Raw genomic sequence first — 23,143 nt, 5'->3', positions numbered from 1 at the left:
TTCCACTCCAAATCCCTCGTCAATGCTCACCTCGTACTTATATATTTCTTTTTTATTATTATTATTATATATAGTGAGTCATAGTATTATAGGAACAAGCAACCATGTAACTTATAATTGTTGGTCTTTTGTTGTTGTCGTTTGTTCAACCACTAACTAATTACTAACTGCTGCCTAATTCCCAATCCATCACCTAATCACAAGAATGAAGAACGCACTGATTCCTCACTGTGTATACGTCCGCTCCTCTCTAACATCTGCCCTTTATTTGTTATATGACTCATACCTAACAAATTGACATTATATATTGGGATGATTACACTACCCTCTCCTGATGTTTGGTATAATTATGCATAAATATTTTATAATTTAAAAAATTACATCTAATGCCCCCGAATTTCTTCTGTCTAACAAATATGTAATTCATTAAATTTATTACTGATTTATTCATAAAAGTGAAAAAGTATCTCCATACATGCATTAAGATGTGAAGGTGTATAAGGGTAGTTTAGTTATAAAAAGTTTGTTTGACATACAATAAGTTATTAATAAGTCAATTGTGGGTCAATATAGTTTCATCCAGTTTGCTTTTATTAGTATCAGCAAATTTAATAAATTTTGGGTAACGATGGAATTTATTTATTAAATAAAAATAAACTTAAACAACAGTAAATATAAATCTTCAAATTATAAAAATTGTATATGTAATTATATTAAAGTTTAATTGAGTAGGATGTGATTGTCCCTTTTATAATTTATGTAGATGAGCTGAATAGAATTATATGAAAATATGTATACGGTAACTCCTTTAACTACCAACGGACAAACTTTTGTCTGCTTTGGAAGGGCATCCCAATTTCTTTTGCTGCGTCTTTGGAACTTTTGCCTTTTTGTTCCCCAAACATATTTTATATTAAATAATGAAGATTATTTTAATTTCCTTTTTTAATTAATACGGTAAAATTATGTAACACCCCCTGCAGATTTTTCTTCCTGAAATTTATTATGCTTTGATAACACCAAGTAATTACGTGATTTATTAATTTTAGACTGTGTTTCGATTGTCGAATTTGAACTCATAATTTCAAAATTTTAGTAATATTTTTTTTGGATTTGTTGTAAATTTGGTTTATATTTTGTTAAATATTGATGAATTTTAAATTCTTTTAGTAGAAAAGTGATTTAATTTTTTTTTTCAAATTCAAATTCATGTATCCAAACATAACCTTATTAAATTATATACTGATTAAATAACAAGGGCATCACATAGACCCTGTAATATAAAAAATGAGTAAAAATATTATTGTAATTTTTTTCAGAAAATTATCCCATATATATTAGCAATTCTTAAGGTAACAAAGATTATATTCCAAACAAACAATTATAATGTAGAATAATATAATCAAATCACAAAAATTGCAAAATAGAACAGAAAACGAAAAGCAAAAAAAAAAAACCTCATTAAATTTCTCGAGATAAGCTATAAGGCTATATGCCGTGATCCATAACATCTACGGTGGCAGAGCAAAACAACAGCCGCCGGAACGCGGCAGACAACACCGAACTTGAATACTCCTTGACTCTCCTCAGCGCAACGCGGTGCCGCCGGCCGCCGTTCCTCCTCCTCCACGGGACATCTCCCTTCTCCTTTTTTCCGGCAACCACCCTCTCCCTCACCTTGACAAAACATTTCATGGTTCTTTCAGGCACCGTCTCCTTTCTCGAAAACGTGTAGCTTCGGAGGTACATCTGCCTGCATGAAACGCTGTCCACCACCCTACTCTGCAGCCGGGCTCCGCCGTGGTCCGCGGCGGACTTCACGAACTCGGCGTCGGACTCCGGCCACTTGTAGAGGTTGACATAATTGGCCCTGACCGGAGTTCTCGCGTCATTCACACAGTCCGATATGCAGATTCTGCTCATTTATTCTTATACAAATCTTGAAATAAGAATATATTTGGATTTGAAAGAGCGAAGAAGAAGTGTAGAAATGTGAAAGTGTTCAATATTATATACTACTTGCTTAGCATTAATTAAAGAGTTTGGCTTCTTTTCTTTTTTTTCCCCCTTAATTATTTCCTATACTTGAGAGTATTTTAGTCCACATTCTTATCTCAAAGATCTACCATTTTAATATTTTCAAAGTATTAATGGAACTCATTTCTTGTATCTATGAATATGATCGTTGGTGTTGATATCATAATATTTTAAAATAAATTATCAATTAAAAGTTAAATAAATTGATTGATAATTAAATTTTGAAATAAAAGCTTCAAGACCTTGAATTAATATTTGCAGAGAAGAGTGAGTGTAAATCGTATTTATTTAAATTAATAAATTTCAATGGGTCATATTATTCTTTACAGACACAAAATCTGTGTGAATAGTTGCATTTCACGTGATGATAATATCACATATAATCTAATGATGGGTATTTTTATGTGGGTATAAAATCATATAAGCGGCATCACCAGGCGCCTACTGTGACGTCACTCATTCAACTTACTTAAATTCAGTTTAATCCAACTGAGCCACACACCCAAGATCTTCTCTGTGTTGGGCCTTTATAGTGCTGCTCAGTTTTGATTTAATGGGCCATGGGTCCAAATCAAGATTTTATCCACTTTGAGCCTAAATCCTAACTTCTCAGTTTCTGACCATTGAAATTCCCGTCACTGATTAGTCCGGTTTTCCATAAATGTTACAGGCGGCGGTGGTGGTGGCAGCTCAGTCCCCACCGTGTTTTGCTGCCGTGCGAGCGGCGGCGAGCAAGAGGCCACCCTCGCAGACTCCGAAGAGAACCCAACGCCAGAAGCCGACCACAATCGCCACGCAGGGGTTCGGCGGCAAGAAGAAAGATCCTGTGTGGCAGTGCGTACAGAACTGTGGAGCTTGCTGCAAGCTCGACAAGGGCCCCACTTTTCCTTCCCCTGATGAAATCTTCGACGACCCTTCTGACATCCAGGTCTAGCTTCCATAACCTTCTTGCTTGATAAGCATGATTATGTATGTTCTGTGTGTATCAGTTAAGGATTCGTCCTCTGTATGTATATATATATATATATATATATATATATATACACTTGAGTTGTGTATGTATAGGTGAAGAGAGTATTGTAGATGTTGAATACGTGGATGTTTGTTTTCAGTTGTATAAAAGCTTGGTTGGTGAAGACGGGTGGTGCATCCACTATGATAAGAGCTCAAGAAAGTGTTCCATTTATGCTGGTGAATGCATTTTCTTTGTCAATTCCTTGAGCTTACGTTGTAATTGCGCTGGAAAATAATATTTTTTGTCCCATAATTCAGCATCTTTTCGTTTTTGGTTCATTTAAGCATATGGGACTACTGGTTCATTTGATTTAGGGAGAATGTAATGGGACCATATGTGTAAAAGTCCTAACGGCCACGTCCCAAGCAAGTCGAATATGTATTAGAATATCCAACAGAAACGTGTTCTGAGACCAAAAGTCCTATTTTCAGAAGTTATAGGATCAAAAGTGAAAATTACGTCATTAATTGAACTAAATGTGGATATAATCTAAATTACGGAACAAAAAATGTTATTTCCCCTGATTGTGCTCTTTTCATATTTCAACTTTTGTTTCTTGCTTTTGGCTGTAGAGCGTCCGTATTTTTGCCGAGTTGAGCCAGAGGTTTTTGATACATTATACGGGATAGACAAGAAAAAGTTCAACAAGGAGGCTTGCAGGTATGCTAATCTCAACCCTTTTAGTTTAAGCTTTTGGTCTCGTGAATTGTGGAAACGGACAGTTTGGGATTTGTATTTAGTTATTGTAATGCATTCACTTCAGTTGCTGTGTGGACACAATTAAAGCTGTTTATGGAACACAGTCAGAAGAGCTGGAGAAGTTCAACCATGCTGTATGGAGTAGCAGTTCAAGATGATGAATCTTGCAGGTCTGTCTCTAGATTTATCCTTTGACATACGGATGGTTCTTGTAAAGAAACAAAATGCAAGAATAGTTTCAATGGCAACATTCCTCCAAAATTTCAGCATTTGCAGAGTTGTTTGAAGTTCGTATGCTTCATCTGTGTCAAAACATGTGAAGTTCGTATGCTTCACACCTATGCTTCTAGTTTTGTAGGAAACTTGCCCCCTTGCTGTGGACAATTTTAATATACAAAAAGAAAAAATGAAGTTGTGAAAAGAATTGAGTACAATTATCTCAAACTGAACTAAGAGGGCCGATACCCAATTCATCCTCAATGTCGTCACCTTCTTCGAACAGTCTGAGGAAACGTGCCTGTTCTTGCTGCCTCTTTCTTTTCTGCCAGTACTTATAAGCAGTTATGAAGCCAGCAATTACCACGCCTGAGACTAAAACAGCGACAATGGTGACCACAATCCAGTGCATCCCTTTGAAGTAGTTTTTCTCATTAGAGAAATACTCTGCATCTGTCAAATGAGTACAAGTAAAATAGTCATAAGTTTACTTAAGATGTACGTAATCTGCATTCAGTAGAACAACACGAACCATGTTTGGCGTAAGAAACATAGGAATAAGTATGTTGATACCCCTCATGAAATGGTCAAAGTACTAGGAATTAGTATATTTGTTAGATGAGAAGGTAGTTGGAAAGGGCAAAAGAACATATTTGCCCGTCTGATGGGTCAAGGGGGGAAAATGGCCAGTTCGTTATTTCCTAGTTTGGATTAGAAATTTTTCCAAAATAGAGATTTTGACAATCTTTTAGATTTTAGATATTATTGCCACCTGGAAAGAAAGGTGTTGTTCTATATGAATATTTAAAACCACATCTTATATAAATTGAGATGCCCTTATGCCACAAGCCTAATAAATCGTTAGCAAATGCAGGAACAACATATAAAGCCCTAATTCAGGTTATCAAAATGAGAGACGAGGAGAAAGATGAAATAAAGACTCACCATTTGCAAGAGAGACACATTCTGGACATAGAAATGTAGCATTAATCTCCTTTTCCTTGAGATGAACATATTTGCCATCAGACCTCGTGAAATCAGATGCACAAAATTCCCATTCATCAAATGGAGTCATTGTAGTGATGGCATCCTTCTCATAGAATCCACAACGCTTGCACTTTATATCTTTAAGTTCTGTTAGAGGCTGGAATAAATGAAAGAATTTTATCATCACCATTTAAGGTTTTACTCCAGATGCAACAGATAGAAAAGCTAAATATCATTGAGTTTCTGGAATAGCCAATTATCAAACAACCACCAAATACTAATTGGCGGAACAAGTCACCAACAGCTTATCATGGCAACCAAATAGGAGACAAGAACACTAGTTAGATACTTGTGTAATATTCTGAGTCACCAAAACTCTTGAGGAAGAAATCCTTTAGTTTAACTTAATGCTACTTCCGGAACAATAGATATTTGGCAACTATAGAATGAACAGCTGTTGATAGAGGATGGAAGGAGCAAACAACTTTTGAAGCAGTAAGATGATTCCTTTCAAAGGACAGATGATCAAGCATTACGAAACTGCAGGAAAGAAACAAGCGATTACATTTAGCGGGAGAAAATAAAAGCATTAGCTAATTGGGGAAAACAAGAACGCTGTCCAAGCTGATGGTCATGAGAACCCTCCAAATGTATGTACTAAGTAAGAGATACTTCAAGCTTTCTAGTTCTACAACAAATTACAGTAAGTGATAACAGAGCAAAAATATTTCAGATACAATCACTCTGTGGACTCCATGGACTCCAATTTTCCGGAGGAAATACAATATTGTAAAAATCAACTGAGGCATCAAATGTGAAAAGCATGCCTATGACTTTTACACTTAGAAACACCATACCAAAGGCTAAACAATTAGCAATTTGAATATGGACAATCATAGGCCATTACCTGCCAAGATTCTTCACCTTTGAAGGTATACAGGACATGCTTTTCTTTCACATCTGGTAAAACTATTGAATGCTCCCCTTTACATTGAAAGGAAACTGTCTTCTTGGCTGGAAGCCAATCATGGGTTTTGTATATCAAAATAGAATCAAGTGTAACGACTGCAGCTGATATTAGCACTGTTGGCAGGGGAAAAAATAAGCAGATAAGAAACGTACCAACAAGTCACAAGCATAACTTCAGAAGAATTAAAAATAGCATTTATACCTTTTCCATTCACATTTCAACCTAAGGAAGAAAACATCTCCATATATCTTTACTCAACAAGGCCCCAAAACCAAGAGTTCTTGCGTTTGAACCCGAATAATGTATATATTAGTCTACTTATTTGATAATTTCTTACATTAGTATTTGATATCTTCATGTTCTGAGCATTGTAATTGTTTGGATGTAATGAATGATAAGTCTGTATATGTTTCCTCAGACAAAAAACAAAAAGAGAATAAAGAAAATCTCTCTAATTCACAAATAAAATTTCATAACTCAAAAATTGATTCCTTTATCAGCAATGCGTTTCCACCAAGTGCACGACAAAAAGATTAAACAAAACTTACATTTTACAAGCAAAGACAGAAACGCCATAATTACACCTCTACAAATCCAATGCATTGTAATTCAACAAGATATCATTAATCATCTCCAAAGACAAACACAATCAGATGAAAATTTCGCGTGAAACTCCCTCGCATATTAACAGAATGGGCAAAATCTTTACCTGGAGAGTAGCTGAGAAGAATCGTGCATGAGAACAAACATAGATACGGAACCCTCGGCGCCGAACGTCGGCGTATCCTCGTACCTTTCACCTTCGCCGCCCCCATATTCCGATCAATGAGTAAGATTAGAAAACGTAATCAGTTCAATGGGATCGAATCGGAAGAAGAGAGCTGAGGTTCGCGCGTGAACAACTGTCGCTTTTGTTTAAGGTTGTGCGCTTCGCAGTCAAGGTTGTACCGCACAAGGATTCAGTTGGAGACGGTTAGTGAGAATTTTCCAGTTAGTTGGGTATTTCCCAAAATAAACAAAGAAAAAATGAAGAAAGACAACGGTGTAAATCTCTATTCACTTCTGAAATTTTCATTATTGTTATTATCATTATTTATTTATTTATTTTTAATTCCAGATTTACTCTTTTACTCGATTTAGATTTTTTTTTAAAACAATGATTTAGATTATATTATTATTATTATCGTCAATTTTTTCGTTATATAAGTTGAGTTTGAGAACTGAATTTTAATTCTTTCATCTACCTTTATTTTTGGAGAATAGATGATCGCATTCAATTTTCTATTCTAAATTATGTTGCATTTTTTGTTCCATTTAATATATACATTCCACTTATATAAAGATGACATTATGTATTTTATTTAAAATAATCATATTATATCCTAACCTATGGTCTATTTATATAACCCACCGTTGACTTTTGAAAAGTTACACATACACCCATCAGAAACGTTAATATAAATCATCAATATTTTTCTAAAAATTACATATACACCCAACATTACACAAATTATCCTATTTTTGACTGCCATGGTGATTTCTATAATTACGCAAAAAAGAAGTGGATTATTTGTGTAAATAAAATATATATCAGGAGTTGTAAATGTTAAAATTGTCCGTTCTATTTAGAAAATATTTTATACTCATAGTATGCATATGTTAAAATTGAATACAAGATAGAATTAAACTCGAAATAGAAAATTCAATCTGTCGACCACAGAGCAAATCCGCAACCATAGATAGAAAAATAACAGTAAAGGAACGGTCAAGCCGGCTAGCATAAATTTGGAATTCAAGTGTTCAGAGAGTTGTGAACCAACTTTTGTCTTCCTTAAACAAAAAGCAATAATTAATTAAATAGGTGGAGTGGACGGATTAGATTTTCTGTTACAAACTCTATTGCATCTTCTGCTCTATTGAATATTCATATGCCACATATATAAGGATGACGTCATATATTTTAATTTAGAAAATATTATATACACACGATGTGGCATATATATGTTGAATGAAATAAAAGATACAACAGAAAATCCAATCGGTAGACTGGATTTTAGAGAACTTGTTGGCTGAGTTGTTCTGTTTTCCCTTATGCTTATTTCTGCAATCAAGCAGGGTACAAGTGTAGCAAGAAAAAGGCATTCACATAGCAGAGAAACCAGTGAAACGAATACTTCACTGTTGTGGATAAACTTTAGCTTTCTGTCAATACGTCCCTTTTCCATGTTACAGAAAGTTCTCTACTCCTAACTTGAGTCGGAAGAGAACACCTTTGTTTCCAACTGGTAAGCCTTGGTGAAGAACGAAGGCCAGCATAGATATGTGGACATGATGCTGCTAACTGTGGATGCCCCGATGAGCATGTTCATCACCACGATCTGGAGCTGGATGGCCTCCAGGGGCGATGCTCCGCCCATTATAAGGCCCGTCATTGCACCCGGAAGTGAAATTAGTCCAACGGTCTTGGCATTGTCCAGAACGGGAGAGAGTGCAATCACGAGTGCCCGTTTCACCTGTTGCAGCGTTGCCTGACGAGGTGTTGCCCCGAGAGCAAGTGCTGTCTCTACCTACAAAATGGTATCAGAACAGCAGATTAGTAAAGGGCTCCATCAAGAACTAGTTAAAATAGAAATGATGAAGATCTCATGACAGGGGGAAAGATTTAGGACAAACAAGAAGCCGTTTCTCCTAGAATGATCGTTTTGCAAGGAATTGATGTATATACCAGGCTCATCTGAATCTTGATGTCGTCCCGGAGCTTTTTCATCGTAACACCGGTGACCGTCATTGCATTGCCGACCATCATCCCTGCAACGGGGATGATGTACCTCGGAGTGAAGGGGAAAACACTCAGAACCACCAACATAACCATAGTAATCGACGTTCCTGCCAGAATCGACACTCCCGCCACATACTTCCCTCTTGGTATGTGTTTGGCTCGTTGTCCAGCTGTATAACCAGCAATAGACACCTATTCGACCACAAACAAAGAGATCAAATAAAGCCCACTCTTCCTTTTTTAATGTTTAAGAAACAGAGTTGGTCCTTGTCTAGTGTATAGCTGAAGCTGAATTCTTAGTTTATTAAACCATTGATGCAAGAAACAGAAAATTTCAACTGTGCTCTGTCAGCCTACACACCAAGTAAGAAAATTTTCCTCTACCACAAGTCAGAATTGAAAAATTCAGACAAATTCATCTCTCTTCCTAAGGAGTGCAAGAAACGTTAAACGACGACAGCAATTGTTTAACATGTTGTATGAAATATACCTGTACTGAGTTAAGCACGTCATCTCCATTTGATCAAAACATTTGCTATTCTTTCAGAAACAAAACTTAGACTATGATTGATAAGAATAACAGATGAGACCTGTCCGAAAATTCAGCAACAACAACTGCAAGAAAACATGCAAAAACTAGAAATCTCTCCCTCTGGCTTCTGATATATTGCCTGCCGCCTGAGGTGATCGGTGTCGAAACCAAATATAAAATAAAACTTATGTTTACTAGCATCAAAAGTTGTAAACTGCTGTCCGAATGAGTGAAAAACAGCCGTTTCTGGTAAATCTAAGTCGACAGACCGATGGCAGAATAGGAATTGAAAGGGGCAATTGACCAAATTATACGAAAACAAACACAAATACACACACATACCATGAAAAGATAAGCCATAACAATCCAAACAGCGTTCTTTTGGTTGAATATGAACTGCAGAACAAACCCAATGATGGAGAGTTGAAGAAAAGCCCTGAAAATGGAATAAGCCATCTCAGCCTCCAGGCCCAGCTTCTGAAGGTACGAGAGGAAGATTGCCATCGCCACCACCGCCAGCGCCGCCGTGGGCTTGATCATACCCTTCAAGAACTCCACCAGCCACGCCCAGTCCATGGCTGCAGCAGGTATGCCTCGACAAAAGGTTGTTAATGCAGGAAGGTTTTAGCTTTAACTAAATCAACTGAAAGTCTGAAACTCGAGGTACGATATAAGGTACATGCGTCATTTATAATAATAAAATTTAACAAATTGCATCTGAACCCCTCAATTAACATCAAATTGTAAAACCACTTTCATTATTTAAATAATTATACCAATAATTTCGAGTCACTACTCACTAATCTTTTTACTATTATAGTGATATCTACTATTCAAATAATAAATATTTTTTTTATTATTATTATTATAAAATAACATTGTAATTCCTATTTTATTTAATATATAGAATTAATTATACTAAAAATTCTTTTTAAAAATATAAAATTATTCTATTCCCTAAAAATTTTAAAATTATAGTTACATCTCTCTCAAATTTTAGTGTTTACATCTAACACCATTTGATCAGAATTTAGAAAAAATAAAACACGGACATTAACAAAGAATTGAAACTAAAATGGTTATATTCGTGTGGAGGCAGAAGAGACCTTCCCCTGGTGAAGATGAACTTTTGATAAGAACCCGTGGAGTTATTATTCGGAAGCTGATGCTTTCTGGATTGGATTGATAAATCGATTGGATTTATGTGCAGCGCAGTGCGGAGGGAGGGTACGTACGACCGAATACGAATGGGTACTTCCTGGCCTAAAGTGCGATTGTGGGTCCCAGCTTAGTCATCGGAATCTTGAGGATTTCATCATTACCCCACTCCAATTACCTAAATTCATACCCTCTACTTATTTATAGGATAAATTATAATAAGTTTTTATAAAGTAAATAAATATCTAGATAATAATGAGATTTCTTGATTATAGACCTCTGCTGTAAAGTTAATTTCGTAATTATTGAACAATTTTGATATATCATGGACTCTTATCAAATCATATAAAAGTAGTAGTTGGAATAATTTAGTATGTTTTTATTTATGAAATGTATATAAATATATATTTCTTTGAATATATAGAAGTTTTGGGCCATCATTAAAGAATTTACAAGGTCACCCAAGAAAAAAAAAATGGGATTTGACGCAGATCCGCAATCGTTTAACGCCCATGCCATATTAGAACGGGCATTAGAACTCAAGAGGAACAAAAAGTTATTGATGATGTCATGATCCACATTTTTTATGTCTAATTTCTTTTGTACGAAAAAATAATTTCAAATGGTATTTCAAAATAGCAGTTACAATGTCTATTCCTAAAATTGTTCCAAATTTGTAATGATAATAAATTGGAAGTCGTATGGAACACATTAATAAAATTAGGGATGATCTTGAGTTGACCGTTCCTATATGTGAGACAATTAATATAAAAAAAAAAAGATAGTTAATAAATGAATTTCAAAATGAAGCGCAATTTGGAATGATTTTAGTGTCTGTATGGTCTAATATTATGAAAACTGTTCATAAGTTGGATTTTTAATTGAAAACTGTTGTGTTACCAAGACCGTTGCACAATATGTTCCAACTTGGAACAATTTTTGTGTATTATTAATATTGTATTACTCAGACCATTCCAGATAGAGTACAACGACTATAATTCAACTGATAAAAGAATTGTTCTAATCTATGATCCTAAAACAGTTTCAATCCTTGATCTTTCTGTTGCAAATCAATAAGGAGCAGGTACATCCCGACCTCCAAATGGTGAATATGATGACGAATCTGACAAAAATAGCTTTGACAAGGATTACGAAACTGAAAAAGACAATAATTCTGATTGAAAGTTCACAACATTAGAAACAATCACTATCATTGTGTTGCAATGTCTGTTCCAAATTGGAAAGGTTAGTCGCCAACCATTCCTAAGCATTAGTAACATCGTCTGCAGCGACATTTCACAAACCGTTCCAAAATCTGGTCTAAAATAATTTTTTCAATTCGAATTGTGTCAAATGACGAGAAAACTATTCCTAAACCCGCCCGCCCCAAATCCGGCATTTTTTTATAGTGGGTGTAATATTATGCACGCGCATAATAATATGAAAAGTAGTAGGATGATTACATTTACACCTCATGATTTATAGTTTATTTAATTATTCATATCTTTTGTATAATTACAAAAATCACCCATACAAGCAAAAACACAGATTGTTTGTGTGATTATGTTGATAATTTTGGAAGGTGTATGTGTAATTTTTTTAAAAGTAGAGGTGTTTGTGTAAATAATTTTGAAGCTTCTAGTGGGTGCGTGTATAATTTTTTTTTCTAAAAAAATAGGGATAACTTTTGTAAATAAATTATAGATTAAAGATGTAAATGTAATTATTTTAAAATAATTGCTGCGGTGGTGATTAAATAAATTCTATGTTTGTTTGATTTGAATATAGAAGCGATAATTGGTGCGGTGGTGATTAAAGACAAGAAGAGCATGTGACGAGGTCACACTCACACTCACACTCACATGCATGATGTTTGTTACATTCCTTTTCTGTCTTGTTATTTTCAATTCCTAACAGTATGTGATTATCGCATGTTAACAGTTGATATATAAATTTGACCAAATCAAACAAGAAGAGATGTCGTCGATCTTTTTTAGGATTTATGTCCGTTCTGACGTGGTCATATGATATCCATTAATTAGGGTTTTATACAACAGATTGTTAAAACACAATTGATGATAATAGGAAGAAATTAATGGGGATTTGAAAGCTGTGCAGGGACCAAATTGGAGTTCAAATGCAAAAGAGTGAATGAAGTCCACTTTTATCAAAAAAAAATGTGAAATTGCAATTATATTTTTTTCGAAAATTATCGATTTACACATGACCCATTTTAGTTATGATTTGAACGAAAAATACTAATGTTAGCAAAGAATATTGTATAAATTTTTAATTCTGTCCCTTATTTAGTATTTTTATGTATATCTTTTTATACATGAGTTGGCATGGCAATGGACATGATGGTAGGGCTTGTTTGGAAAAAAAAAAAAAAGAAAAAAGCTTAAGTCAGGTGAGCCATAGAAAAGAGTAAATTAGAGAGGGATTTTGGCAATACGCTTATCAAAATGAGTACTGGCCTTATCACATCTGGACAGGTTCAATTCAGCCCTACATAGTTTTTCTCAAACTTCTAAAGAATCTCAACTGCCCAGTACGAGCCCCCCCACCCCCAATGATTCTCTCAACTGAAACTGCCATAAAGATTTACATTATTTGGAAATTGGAATTTAATGTAATTTTCGATCATGTAATTATAAGTGCTTGATGATATGATTTTTTTATAAAATATTTGAGGTGAAAACACTTGAATATTCAAACACATTGCTAGATTACAAGATTTTGACGGCGGACGGAATAATAAATAAGAGTCGAATTAAATAAAGCATAATTCATAAAGACATTTTTGTAATAATTGTCTGATTTTGAGCATAAAATAATGTCGGAATCCAATGCAGGTGGGGACAGGCGTATGAAAGGATAGATCTTTGATAATGACCAACAAATTTTTAATTTTTCAGCATAAATTTACACAATATTCTGAAAACGAGTTTTCATTTCCTTGTGAAATAAAGAATTAGCTGTTGAGAACCTGCCAAAAACTTTGTACGTTCAGCTTAATTAATATTATGAAAGGAAGTAGGGGTGGAGCAATGCAATAAATAAAGACAACTTGATTGAGGAATCAGCATTTTTAACTTAAATGGACAAATGACAAGTTATAGAAATAATTATTATACCATTAAAGTTATTGTATTTAAAAAGCTAATACCAATACATAATATTACAACAAAAGATAATACTAGTGATATAGGCAAGCATCCCACATTTAGTGCATATAAAAAAATTGAGCGGCTTGTAAGTCCCTAAACCTCCATTCTGTATAGAGTTGTCTTTTCTTGACAAAACCTCATTTGAGGGCTAATGATGTACATAAATGTTCTATATTAATTGCAATTGAGGAGATTGAGCAGCTTATAGATAGGCTATGAGGTTTCCAATGTCTATCGAGATGCTTTTTCAGAAAGAAACCGTGAACTACTACAAAGTCAGAGCAGACCATACATCGTGCAACGGGACACTAATTGCGTCGTAAGCTACGTCAATTAATAATAATATATATCATAAAAATATACAAGCAATAGTAATTTTACTTTTCACAATATAATTTTAAGAAATTTATTAGTGATGAGAATTTTGTGTTAGTTGCCACTATGAATTTGGAGATTAGGGTTTATCAGTAGGCTGGGTAATGCAACGGTTCATGCCCATGTATTATATGCCGCCTGCAGCAAAAGCCCAATTGATAGAAAGTTGGCCCAGAATACATAATAGGCCCAATGTAGTGATAAATCTAACTGAGCTTCCCTTCTCCTCAAAACGACATCGCATCCGCTGTGAACCCCTTCATTCCTAGTTCTAGCAAAACCCCAGTTTCAGTGTTCCCATCACTCGGAAGATTGCAGAAACCAGCAAAAATGAGTCAACTGAGCCGAGCCGCGATGAAATGGAGCCGCCTTATGGAAACGGCGCAGCCAAATCGACGGCTGCCTTCCACCTTTTTTCTCTCGCCGAAGCTGTTCTCTACTGAGGCATCCGACTCGAGCCTCGGCTCCGCCGACGATCAATTTTTTCGCATTCCAGACTCTGGTTTTCACCGGTTTCTCTTTTGATATTAATCATCTTAGTTCCATTATAGCTTTCGGTACCTGTGGCAGTTCATCTTTTTAGGATACAGGGTTTAGGGTTTTGGGGTGACATGGGTTTATCGTTAATATAATGTTGATTTGAACTTCATTTTGTTCTCTGTATTTGTTTTTGCTTCGGTTTATTTGATTATTCAATTCAAATTTTTGCTTGTTGGTGCTGTATGAGTGTTTTAGTAATGTTTTCTGCTGCTTGGTTAGAGGATGGTTTTGAAGGGAAGAGAGATTAAGGAAAAAGGTAATATGTGGTTAAATGATGTTGGGAAGGCTTTAATATATGATGTTTAATCAAGAAGGGAAACTATATTTTGGAATGAAAAGTTGTTCTCCGACTAAACAGGCAAACATATCCGTTTGATGCATGTAGTGTGGAGGGCTTATACTCGGAATTAGTGATTTTGAAAAATAATAGTTGGCCAGAATGGATCCTGAGATTGATTTGTCTTACCTAAGACATATTCAATTATCTTGCCATGATCTCTTGTGTTATTTGGAACTAATGGAATTCTATCGCTCTAAATTTCTAAATGGAATCTCTCTCTTAATTTTCAGGTTCAGTTTATGGGAGAGTTAATAATATCACGAAGTTTACTACAAAGAGTGATATAATAAATGTCCTCGAGGGGTGTAACTTGAATCCACATAATCTCAAAGTTGAATATACTCGAACCTACCTTCCGAAGTCTATGTAAGGTTCTCCTGTGAAAGCACTGCTTCTTCTATATGAATGTCCGATTCTTATCTACTATTGGAATGATAGATTATACTGTTGTTTAATTGTGTTCACAATCTGTTCAATAATTTTGCTCGGACTCTCCCTCCCAACCTCCCCCCGAAGGCCCCAATCCCACCCAAACCCTCAGAAAGGATAATAAAAATGTGCTGGGTCGCTTCAAATAGTACTTATATCCCATTTGTGGTCTTATGTAGGATGGTTGAATTTCCATCTCGCTCAGCTTATGATGCCGCAGTCAAGTCAATTAATAGGAAAGGTCGCTTGTTTAATATGATAAGGGTAATTTCTTACAGGCTTTTATGCTTGATCTATTTATTTAATATTCCTTCAATTACCCTTTCTTCTTTTGCATTACGAACTTGCGCGCAGGCTGATAAAGCTCAGTGGGATATTACTACTCCTTACGATGGCAAAGTGGTGAGGATAAGTTTTGGACTTTATGTATCTTATTTTTTGTTTTCTGCATTAGGTTTCAAGCTTAACAAATGGCAGACTGCTTCACCTGCTTTGCATTTTATGCTTGTTTAGATGATTAACAAATTCCCAGTTATACACTTAACTTGATAAGTTATTACTATAGAAAAAATTGGAAGTAGTGCATATGGTTGATTTGTCTCTGGTTATTTCAGATTTTGCTGCAGGGAATCCCTCGCAATGCATTAATTGATGATGTTGAGCGCTTCCTTTCTGGTTGCCACTATGATTCGTCATCAATTCAGATGTTTGTCAGGTTAATACCTAAAATGTCATTCTTGTCCCATAAGAAAAGCACCGAGCAATTATTAGCTGAACTTGGCGATGTCTTCCCCTCTGCCCGAATACTTGACAGTCTTTACTGAAATTGAGTTCTTTGGTTAACGATGCAGGCCGACGGATCAAGGCCCCATTAGAATGGCACTTGTTCGCTTCCCGTCCCAAGCTTTGGCCATGCATGCATATATTACCAAGAACAGAGGCTTTTGTCTCAATAATCAAATCACACTGCAAGTTCTCCATTAGCTTTAGTTTTCTTTAATGGGGAAACTTTATGTCCCCATCCCCAGTCAGATTTGCCGTTATCATCTATTGGCAATGGTTGAGATATATAGTTTTCTTGTGAGGGACAAAGTAGTGTTCGTATAATTGTTAAGGTTTGTTTCAAGCAACTAATTTTGTCTCCATTAACTTCCAATTTCATCTGATCTTGTTAAGCAAAGCAGTGACTTTCTTATTATTACGCATTTTTTTTAAGCTTGTAATGCCTTACAGTTTGTTCTAGATAGCTACTCTAATTATCTGGAAATACAATAATGGTTGGGGGTGGTAGTCCTGTGAAACTTGCATAGTTTATGTGGGTCTACATACTGGCCAAGTAGTAGATCTGTGAGCAGATAAACTGTAGAGATTGCACTGTTGTATAGTCAATACGATTCAAGATTATTGTTTAAAAAATTGTCTTCATTTCTACCCTATTGTTTGTCAATTGTCATATTTTAGGTGGTTTTCTTGCATGTTTGGTACCACGTAAGATTGCACAGGAACAAACATTATATTCCTTTGCTGTGCTTGTATTATTCCAAAGAGGGGTAAAATATAAGGATACTTTGTCGATTTTCATGTTAGGTGGTTTTCTTGAATGTTCTATACAAGCAAAATTGGCATAAGACGGGACACTTTATTCATTTGCTGTGCGAATCTGTTTTTCAATAACTTTGTTGAGAATTCACTGTTCACGGCATATTCATTGATACGTTTTTGCCTCTCCAGTGGCTAAATAATGTAATGACAACTACATTTTGTACTTAGTTTAACACCAAGAAAATATTCAATTTATGACAACGTCGTAAATCGCAAACCATCTGGGCCAAAAGGAAAATACAATGTCCAAAAGTGAGTATTTTTACACTGTATGCAAGGCACAATTAGAAAGAGAATTGTAACTTACTGTTGTCGACATAAATTTATTGCCTGAGTGATAACGTCGGAAGATTAAGAGACATCTCCCTCAAAGCAAGATCCTCGGTTTAAGACAACATTTGTAGCTGAGAAATGCACTGACAATTTCGCCATCTGAAACTTGCTTTTAACACTCTTCAAGTCTTGGGGAGATTCATAGTATCGCCTCCATGAGTAGGGGCTCTGCATGCAACAACTACAACATCGTTGGTGAGAACGTCGTTACACCTTTTGTTGCTTAAAATTTTATTCGTCGTGTTAAGTAAATGACTCAAAGACGTGTTAGAATATTTTTAGCGACGCCATAAACGCCTCACAGCAATTTAATCCATAAAAACAACGTTTGAATAGTGATATCAAATTGAACACCATACGGATCCATGTCTTTATGATCTAGCTTCTTGATTTAAAAAGAACAAGTTCAATACAAGAAAAATTCTAGGTGCCAAAAAAAACAAGAGATCATGTAAGTAAATAAATATGCAGGCCTCAATTTAAGAATTTTTAGTGTCACAAGTCCACCATTTTCAACAAACTCAACAAACTGTCTCTTTCTCCTGCACTTAGAATTCTTCGCCTGCCAACCACTTTCTTGATTTTCTTTTGCTTCCTCTGCTATCTCGAACTGTTTTACCAAATCAAAGCATTGTCCAGAGAGTTTATGACTTGACCTGACTTCGTACCTTCAGGTTTTTTAAATCTTGATGTCCAAATTCATGTTGACTAAGTTACCTTTGGTTGTCGGATTTTACAAAGACTCAGGTTTAATTTGCATATTCACTTCATGCTTCTTTCTTTCTTCATTCTTTCTGTGATGTTCCCAAGTTCTTGTTTCTTGAACAGGAAGGAGTAGCTGAAACGGAAAAAACACAGTTATGGATAGTTCAAAGAAAAATCAGCAAAAGAGGAGGAGTTTGACCCCTTCCTCGATGCCTCGAACACTCTGGTCCATTGAAAGCCCCACTAGAGATTTACAATTGAGCAACGATCATAAGGCCGTGAACGTGCAAGTTGTGCTGCGTTGCAGGTGAAGATTTTTCCATTTTCTCATCGTGTTTGATTAAGTTTCTTGACATATATGGTAAATGTGAAACTATATCTAACGTAGATGTTTGTATTCATCACATTAGGCCTCTGAATGAAGATGAAATCAAGGCGAGAACACACCTAGTGGTTTCGTGCGACGAGCTCAAACGAGAAGTAACTGCAACTCAATACATGGCTTACAAGCAAACAGATAGAACCTTAGTGTTTGACAAGGTTTGCGTTGTTAATGATGCCATAATAATAGAACTATTCTGGACTCAGAAAAGTTGTCTGAGAATTTTCGTGCTTCTTTTTTGCTGATCCAGGTGTTTGGTCCAGCATCACAGCAACAAGAGTTGTACGATAATGTTGTGGCGCCTGTTGTTAATGAAGTTCTTGAAGGATACAGTTGGACAATATTTGCTTATGGCCAGACGGGAACGGGCAAGACTTACACGATGGAAGGTGAAGGACGAAAAGAGAAGGTTTCTTGCCATTTCATATGTGTTGAACTGTTGCCCTCAAATTGTTCAGTATTGTGTTATTTTGTCTCTGTTTTCATTCTTATTGCAAAACGGGAAACTGCATGAGAATGCCGGTGTTATTCCAAGAGCTGTCCAGCAAATTTTTGATGTTTTGGAAAGTGAAAGAGCTGATTACAGCATCAAAGTGACGTTTTTGGAGCTTTACAATGAAGAAATAACTGATCTTTTGGCTGTGGACAAGGGATTAAATTCCTTATATGATGAACCCAAAAGATCGTTACTTCTCATGGAAGATGGAAAAAGCGCCATCTTTGTTAGAGGATTGGAGGAAGAGATAGTGTCAACTGCGGATGAAATATATGCAATTTTGGATAGAGGGTCAGCCAAGAAGCATACGGCAGAGACCCTTCTCAACAAACAAAGCAACCGTTCTCACTCTATATTTTCCATCACAATTCAAAGTAAGCAGTATAATTCAGATGGATCAGAGCTGATCAAGTGTGGCAAGTTGAATCTTGTCGACCTTGCTGGATCAGAGAACATCCTACGATCCGGTGCAAGAGATGTAAAACATTCTAAAATATCTTGTTAATTCTTAGAAGATAACTGTTTTTTTCTGCAAGAAATTGACTTGAAAACTTGTTTCATTTAGGAAAGAGCAAGGGAAGCTGGTGAGATCAATAAAAGCTTGCTCACACTCGGCCGTGTTATCAATGCATTGACAGAGAACTCTGTTCATGTCCCGTACAGGCATGTTTTGTTTTATTAGCCTTTTGAATGCTGCACCGTGCTCAGACTGATTTTCTTTCTGAGAACATTGGTTTTGGATAATCTGTTGAATCTCAGAGAGAGCAAATTGACAAGGTTGTTGAGGGATTCACTTGGAGGTAAGACGAAGACATGCATAATCGCAACAGTTTCACCATCCGTTCTCTCTCAGGAAGAGACTCTCAGCACTCTTGATTATGCGTTTCGTGCTAAAAGTATCAAGAACAGACCAGAGGTTTGTGATTATATGATCGTTTGCCGTCTACTTTTTATTCAAACAATGATTTTATAGCTTTTGTGTTACTTTTCAGGTGAACCGAAAAGTTGTGAAATCTACACTGATAAAAGATTTGTACTCTCAGATAGACCGTCTCAAACAAGGTCTGAGCAAACTGCTTTGAGTTCTTTTCTGATAATTGTTTCTCATATTTCGAAGAAAGCTGCACAAACAATACACAGAAAATACACATTTCATTTTACTTTTTCATTTTCCTCCATCAGAATTACATGCAGCAAGGGAAAAGAATGGTGTTTATGTACCCCAGGACAAGGAACATAGCCAGGAGGCAACCAGGAAGGTGACTAGCCCAAACATCAATGTATTTATAGCTACATTCTGTTTTCGTCCCTTACTAATTTCTTTGAAGCGAGCGTCGATATGTCTTATTTTCAAGGTTATTTATCTTTTTTAGCTAACCATTGAAAATACTGTCAGCGCAGTTGATTCAAAGTTCAAGAGAAAAATTTTCTTGGTCGCCTATTTTTTCATGTAACGATCTCTTTCTTATCGAACACTTTTTCGGAGCAGCAACTGATGGAGCTACAAGAACTTTACATGTATCAGCAACAGTTAACAGTAGATTTAAAAGATAAGCTTGAAAGCACACAGGTATGGTATTTATGTCACAATTCAACTGTTTCGCTTCCCTCTCGGATCACCTGCTGATGTTTACTTCATTTTTCTGGTAGCCTGAAATGAATGAAATGCTTTACCTTATGTTTGAATCCAGAGAGAACTAATGAAGACTCGAGAATCATTGTTTAATCTAGAAGGTCAATATCGACAAGCGAAAGACAAAGATAAGGAGGCGATGATATTCAATATCCTTTGCTCTGGTAAGAGAACCACTGCATTATATCTCAGGCGAATGATCTTGATGCAAATGTATTTTCAGCATTATGCTGCATGTGGCTTGAGCAAAATAGTAACAACTTTGTTAATTTACAGGATATTTTGCCCTCAAGATATGTTTCGGAGCTTGACATGTTCTTGTTAATTTACAGGAAAAGCACTCACTGAGAGAGCACTTGAACTTCGATCGGACCTTGAGAGTGCAGCATCTGATGTATCAACCCTGTTTGCCAGAATTGGTATGTGTTCCTACAAATAAAATCTTGGAATTCTTTTAGGAGGTTTTCACAAATTAATGATTAGTAGTGGTTCTTGTCCCAACAGAACGCAAGAACGACTTGGAAGAAAGAAACAGATACCACATTCAGAAATTTCACTCTCAGTTAGCTCACCAGCTCGAAGAGTTGGATAAAGTTGTATCAGCTTCAGCGACACGCCAAGAACAGAATTGGGAAGCGATTCAAGAAAATGCACGATCTTTATTAACTTCAAAAGCTGCGGTAACTTGGAAACTTCTGAATAATGTCTATTTTCTGATTGTCTGAAATGGAGATTGAATCTCATATCACCTTATATCGGTAGGCGATGGAGGAGCTGCTCAAACAGATCCAAGATCTCAAAGATCTGTATACGTCCAGTTTTAAACGTTTGGATGACTCAGCCGAAGAACTATATCAAAATTCTGAACTCGCCTTCCGTAGATTGAGGTCTGAATTATCGGCTCATTCTTCTTGCATTATGGATGTGAGTGTTGATTCTGTCATCACTTGGCCTTGTGCTACTTCAGTATCCCTTTCGTTTCTTTAGTTCACCAGTGTTTCTTCTGCAGCTTATCATGAAAAGTTCATCAGATGCTGATACAATAAGTAATGGTCTGAAAATCAACCTAAACAATCTTGGATCAAGAATCGAATCATTTATACAGCAACAGCATGAGGTAAGAAACCTGCAACCAGGAGCCTTTCACGAACATTTCTTCGTCTTCTTGATTCACGGGACAAAATCTTACATGCACCATACAAATGCAGACATGATGATTTTATGTATATTGATTTATTTATGTTTGCAGAATCACATGAGGACTTACCAGACATCCAAGTCCATTTCTGAAAGTCTTCTTAGTTTCTTCAAGACTTTAAGGATTTACATTTCCAAATTGACACTCATGGAAGAAGATTCTCAAACCATCACTAGCCAGAAGCTGCGTGCCATAACGAAGACGTTTGAGGTAGTTCATTAAGAGCACAGAGCTTTATGTTTCTACCGTAATTTCCTATAAACCTTAGTAAATCTTCGATTACCTTCTTCAGGAGTTTGCTGTTGGTGAACAAAGGCTTTTAGCAGAACAAATAGCAGAGCTACTAACAAGTTCAAGTTCTAGAAAGAAAAAACTGGCAAGTACTTCTTTCAATGCAATATACATTTTTATAACATGTGTTTTTGAATATACTATTCTACAGATTCAAACAGCAGTAGATGACATACTAGAGAGCGCCCGTGAAAGAACCGAAAAGCTAAATCAGGAAATATCCGACGTGCAAAATATCACTGCTGATGCTGAAGAAAAGTGGACTAATTACGTTGAGACAACAGAAGGTAACTATGGGGAAAACTCTGCTGCAATAGAAGCTGGAAAGGGCAATCTTGCAAAAGGCCTTCAACTTTGGTATACACAACGAAATTGCAGCCTCTTTTTCTTCTTGAGTTCATGCAGATACACCTTTTTGCCTCATTGAATCTTTTACTCAATATATGTAGCATAACAAAGTCGTCAGAGGTTGCAGAACAACGGCGAGTTGCTGAAGAATCCCTTTTTGACCTGCTCCAGGAAAATGTCGATGCAGTCATTTCTTTTATTGAGTAAGCTCAAAAACAGTCGTTACTACGTTGTGGAGGTCATTTGTTTGAGTCATATTCTTTAATGTCATGTTCAGGAATGGTACGGAAGAGAATGAAAAGATCCACGCTCGATTTTCATCTATTGCCCCATCGGTTTTTGAAGAAACAGATGAAGTTAGGAAAAAACTTGTGTTGTCGGTAGAATGTAAGTAATTTTCTTTCAAGTACTATCCAACATTGTCCTAGCCACTAATTTACATTGTTCTCTGCAGATCCAGTGAGACTAGACCATGAATCATTGGACAAAATCAATGTCTTAAGTGCTCGTTGTCTCGACAACATGAAAGAAACGAACAACATCCACTCCGAGAAAGTGATGGAGATTTCAAGAACTGCAAGAAAATCCCTTGTTGATGATTACTTGGTGGATGGTTCTTCATGTTTGAGTCCAAAGAAGAGAAACTACAATCTACCAAGCAAAGAATGTGTCGAGGATTTTATCAATCGCTCGTTCAGAGATCCATTGCAAGCATCATCCAGACCTGATGCAATTGCAGAGTAAATCAAATGTTAATACAAGTGAATTCATCACAACTTTGCTTAGATAGAGTCAGAAAAGGTCTTGCTGCAGTTATGCATGGTGATCAAACATTCATGCAAACAAGTAGACAATCATAATAGAAAAACTAACAACAATCACATCTTGGTCTCTCAATAGGCTTTCCA

General features: G+C 36.0%; 6 protein-coding genes across 8 annotated transcripts; 3 read left to right on the top strand and 3 right to left on the bottom strand.

Annotated features, from left to right (window-relative positions):
- Nucleotides 1-1,335: 1,335 nt before the first annotated feature.
- Nucleotides 1,336-2,029, bottom strand: LOC105161490 (uncharacterized). Its single transcript, XM_011079187.2, has one exon. The coding sequence runs from the start codon at nt 1,921-1,923 to the stop codon at nt 1,489-1,491; it is 435 nt and encodes a 144-aa protein (XP_011077489.2). The 5' UTR covers nt 1,924-2,029; the 3' UTR covers nt 1,336-1,488.
- A 569-nt stretch (nt 2,030-2,598) lies between these two features.
- LOC105161428 (zinc/iron-chelating domain protein) lies at nt 2,599-4,020 on the top strand. Of its 2 annotated transcripts, none has more exons than XM_088880263.1 (4): nt 2,599-2,965; nt 3,150-3,228; nt 3,625-3,712; nt 3,856-4,020. In XM_088880263.1, exons 1-4 carry the CDS (start codon nt 2,699-2,701, stop codon nt 3,944-3,946), a joined length of 525 nt encoding a protein of 174 aa, XP_088736389.1. In that variant the 5' UTR covers nt 2,599-2,698; the 3' UTR covers nt 3,947-4,020. The 2 variants fall into 2 exon arrangements, with proteins under 2 accessions (XP_088736389.1, XP_011077410.1); XM_011079108.3 differs by having other exon boundaries at nt 2,607-2,965; nt 3,816-4,020.
- Nucleotides 4,021-4,163: 143 nt separating this feature from the next.
- On the bottom strand, nt 4,164-6,967 carry LOC105161426 (uncharacterized). The gene is made up of 4 exons (XM_011079107.3): nt 6,634-6,967; nt 5,862-6,037; nt 4,913-5,111; nt 4,164-4,420 (listed from the first exon to the last, which is right to left on the bottom strand). Exons 1-4 carry the CDS (start codon nt 6,737-6,739, stop codon nt 4,191-4,193), a joined length of 711 nt encoding a protein of 236 aa, XP_011077409.2. The 5' UTR covers nt 6,740-6,967; the 3' UTR covers nt 4,164-4,190.
- Nucleotides 6,968-7,864: 897 nt separating this feature from the next.
- On the bottom strand, nt 7,865-9,904 carry ALS3 (aluminum sensitive 3). The gene is made up of 3 exons (XM_011079106.3): nt 9,578-9,904; nt 8,650-8,895; nt 7,865-8,491 (listed from the first exon to the last, which is right to left on the bottom strand). The coding sequence occupies exons 1-3, from the start codon at nt 9,809-9,811 to the stop codon at nt 8,171-8,173; spliced, it is 801 nt and encodes a 266-aa protein (XP_011077408.2). The 5' UTR covers nt 9,812-9,904; the 3' UTR covers nt 7,865-8,170.
- A 4,274-nt stretch (nt 9,905-14,178) lies between these two features.
- Nucleotides 14,179-16,445, top strand: LOC105161424 (Ribosomal protein S24e family protein). The gene is made up of 6 exons (XM_011079105.3): nt 14,179-14,440; nt 15,049-15,184; nt 15,427-15,511; nt 15,602-15,649; nt 15,862-15,962; nt 16,099-16,445. Exons 1-6 carry the CDS (start codon nt 14,269-14,271, stop codon nt 16,229-16,231), a joined length of 675 nt encoding a protein of 224 aa, XP_011077407.1. The 5' UTR covers nt 14,179-14,268; the 3' UTR covers nt 16,232-16,445.
- A 1,528-nt stretch (nt 16,446-17,973) lies between these two features.
- On the top strand, nt 17,974-23,110 carry LOC105161488 (kinesin-like protein KIN-5D). Of its 2 annotated transcripts, XM_088880389.1 has the most exons (20): nt 17,974-18,194; nt 18,298-18,427; nt 18,520-18,676; nt 18,765-19,243; nt 19,331-19,428; nt 19,525-19,681; nt 19,758-19,827; nt 19,948-20,024; nt 20,255-20,335; nt 20,457-20,562; nt 20,731-20,817; nt 20,903-21,078; nt 21,161-21,322; nt 21,408-21,515; nt 21,648-21,806; nt 21,889-21,972; nt 22,039-22,244; nt 22,337-22,438; nt 22,513-22,622; nt 22,690-23,110. In XM_088880389.1, exons 1-20 carry the CDS (start codon nt 18,043-18,045, stop codon nt 22,977-22,979), a joined length of 2,991 nt encoding a protein of 996 aa, XP_088736515.1. In that variant the 5' UTR covers nt 17,974-18,042; the 3' UTR covers nt 22,980-23,110. The 2 variants fall into 2 exon arrangements, with proteins under 2 accessions (XP_088736515.1, XP_088736514.1); XM_088880388.1 differs by lacking the exon at nt 17,974-18,194 and having other exon boundaries at nt 18,299-18,427; nt 18,520-19,243; nt 19,948-20,045.
- The last annotated feature ends 33 nt before the right edge of the window (nt 23,111-23,143 follow it).

The sequence above is a fragment of the Sesamum indicum genome, linkage group LG5 (genome assembly GCF_026168435.1).
Source record: "Sesamum indicum cultivar Baizhima isolate 11 linkage group LG5, ASM2616843v1, whole genome shotgun sequence".
In the NCBI taxonomy this organism is placed as follows: domain Eukaryota; kingdom Viridiplantae; phylum Streptophyta; class Magnoliopsida; order Lamiales; family Pedaliaceae; genus Sesamum; species Sesamum indicum.
Note: the sequence above shows the minus strand (reverse complement) of the source record. Positions and strands in the feature narration are given on the sequence as shown.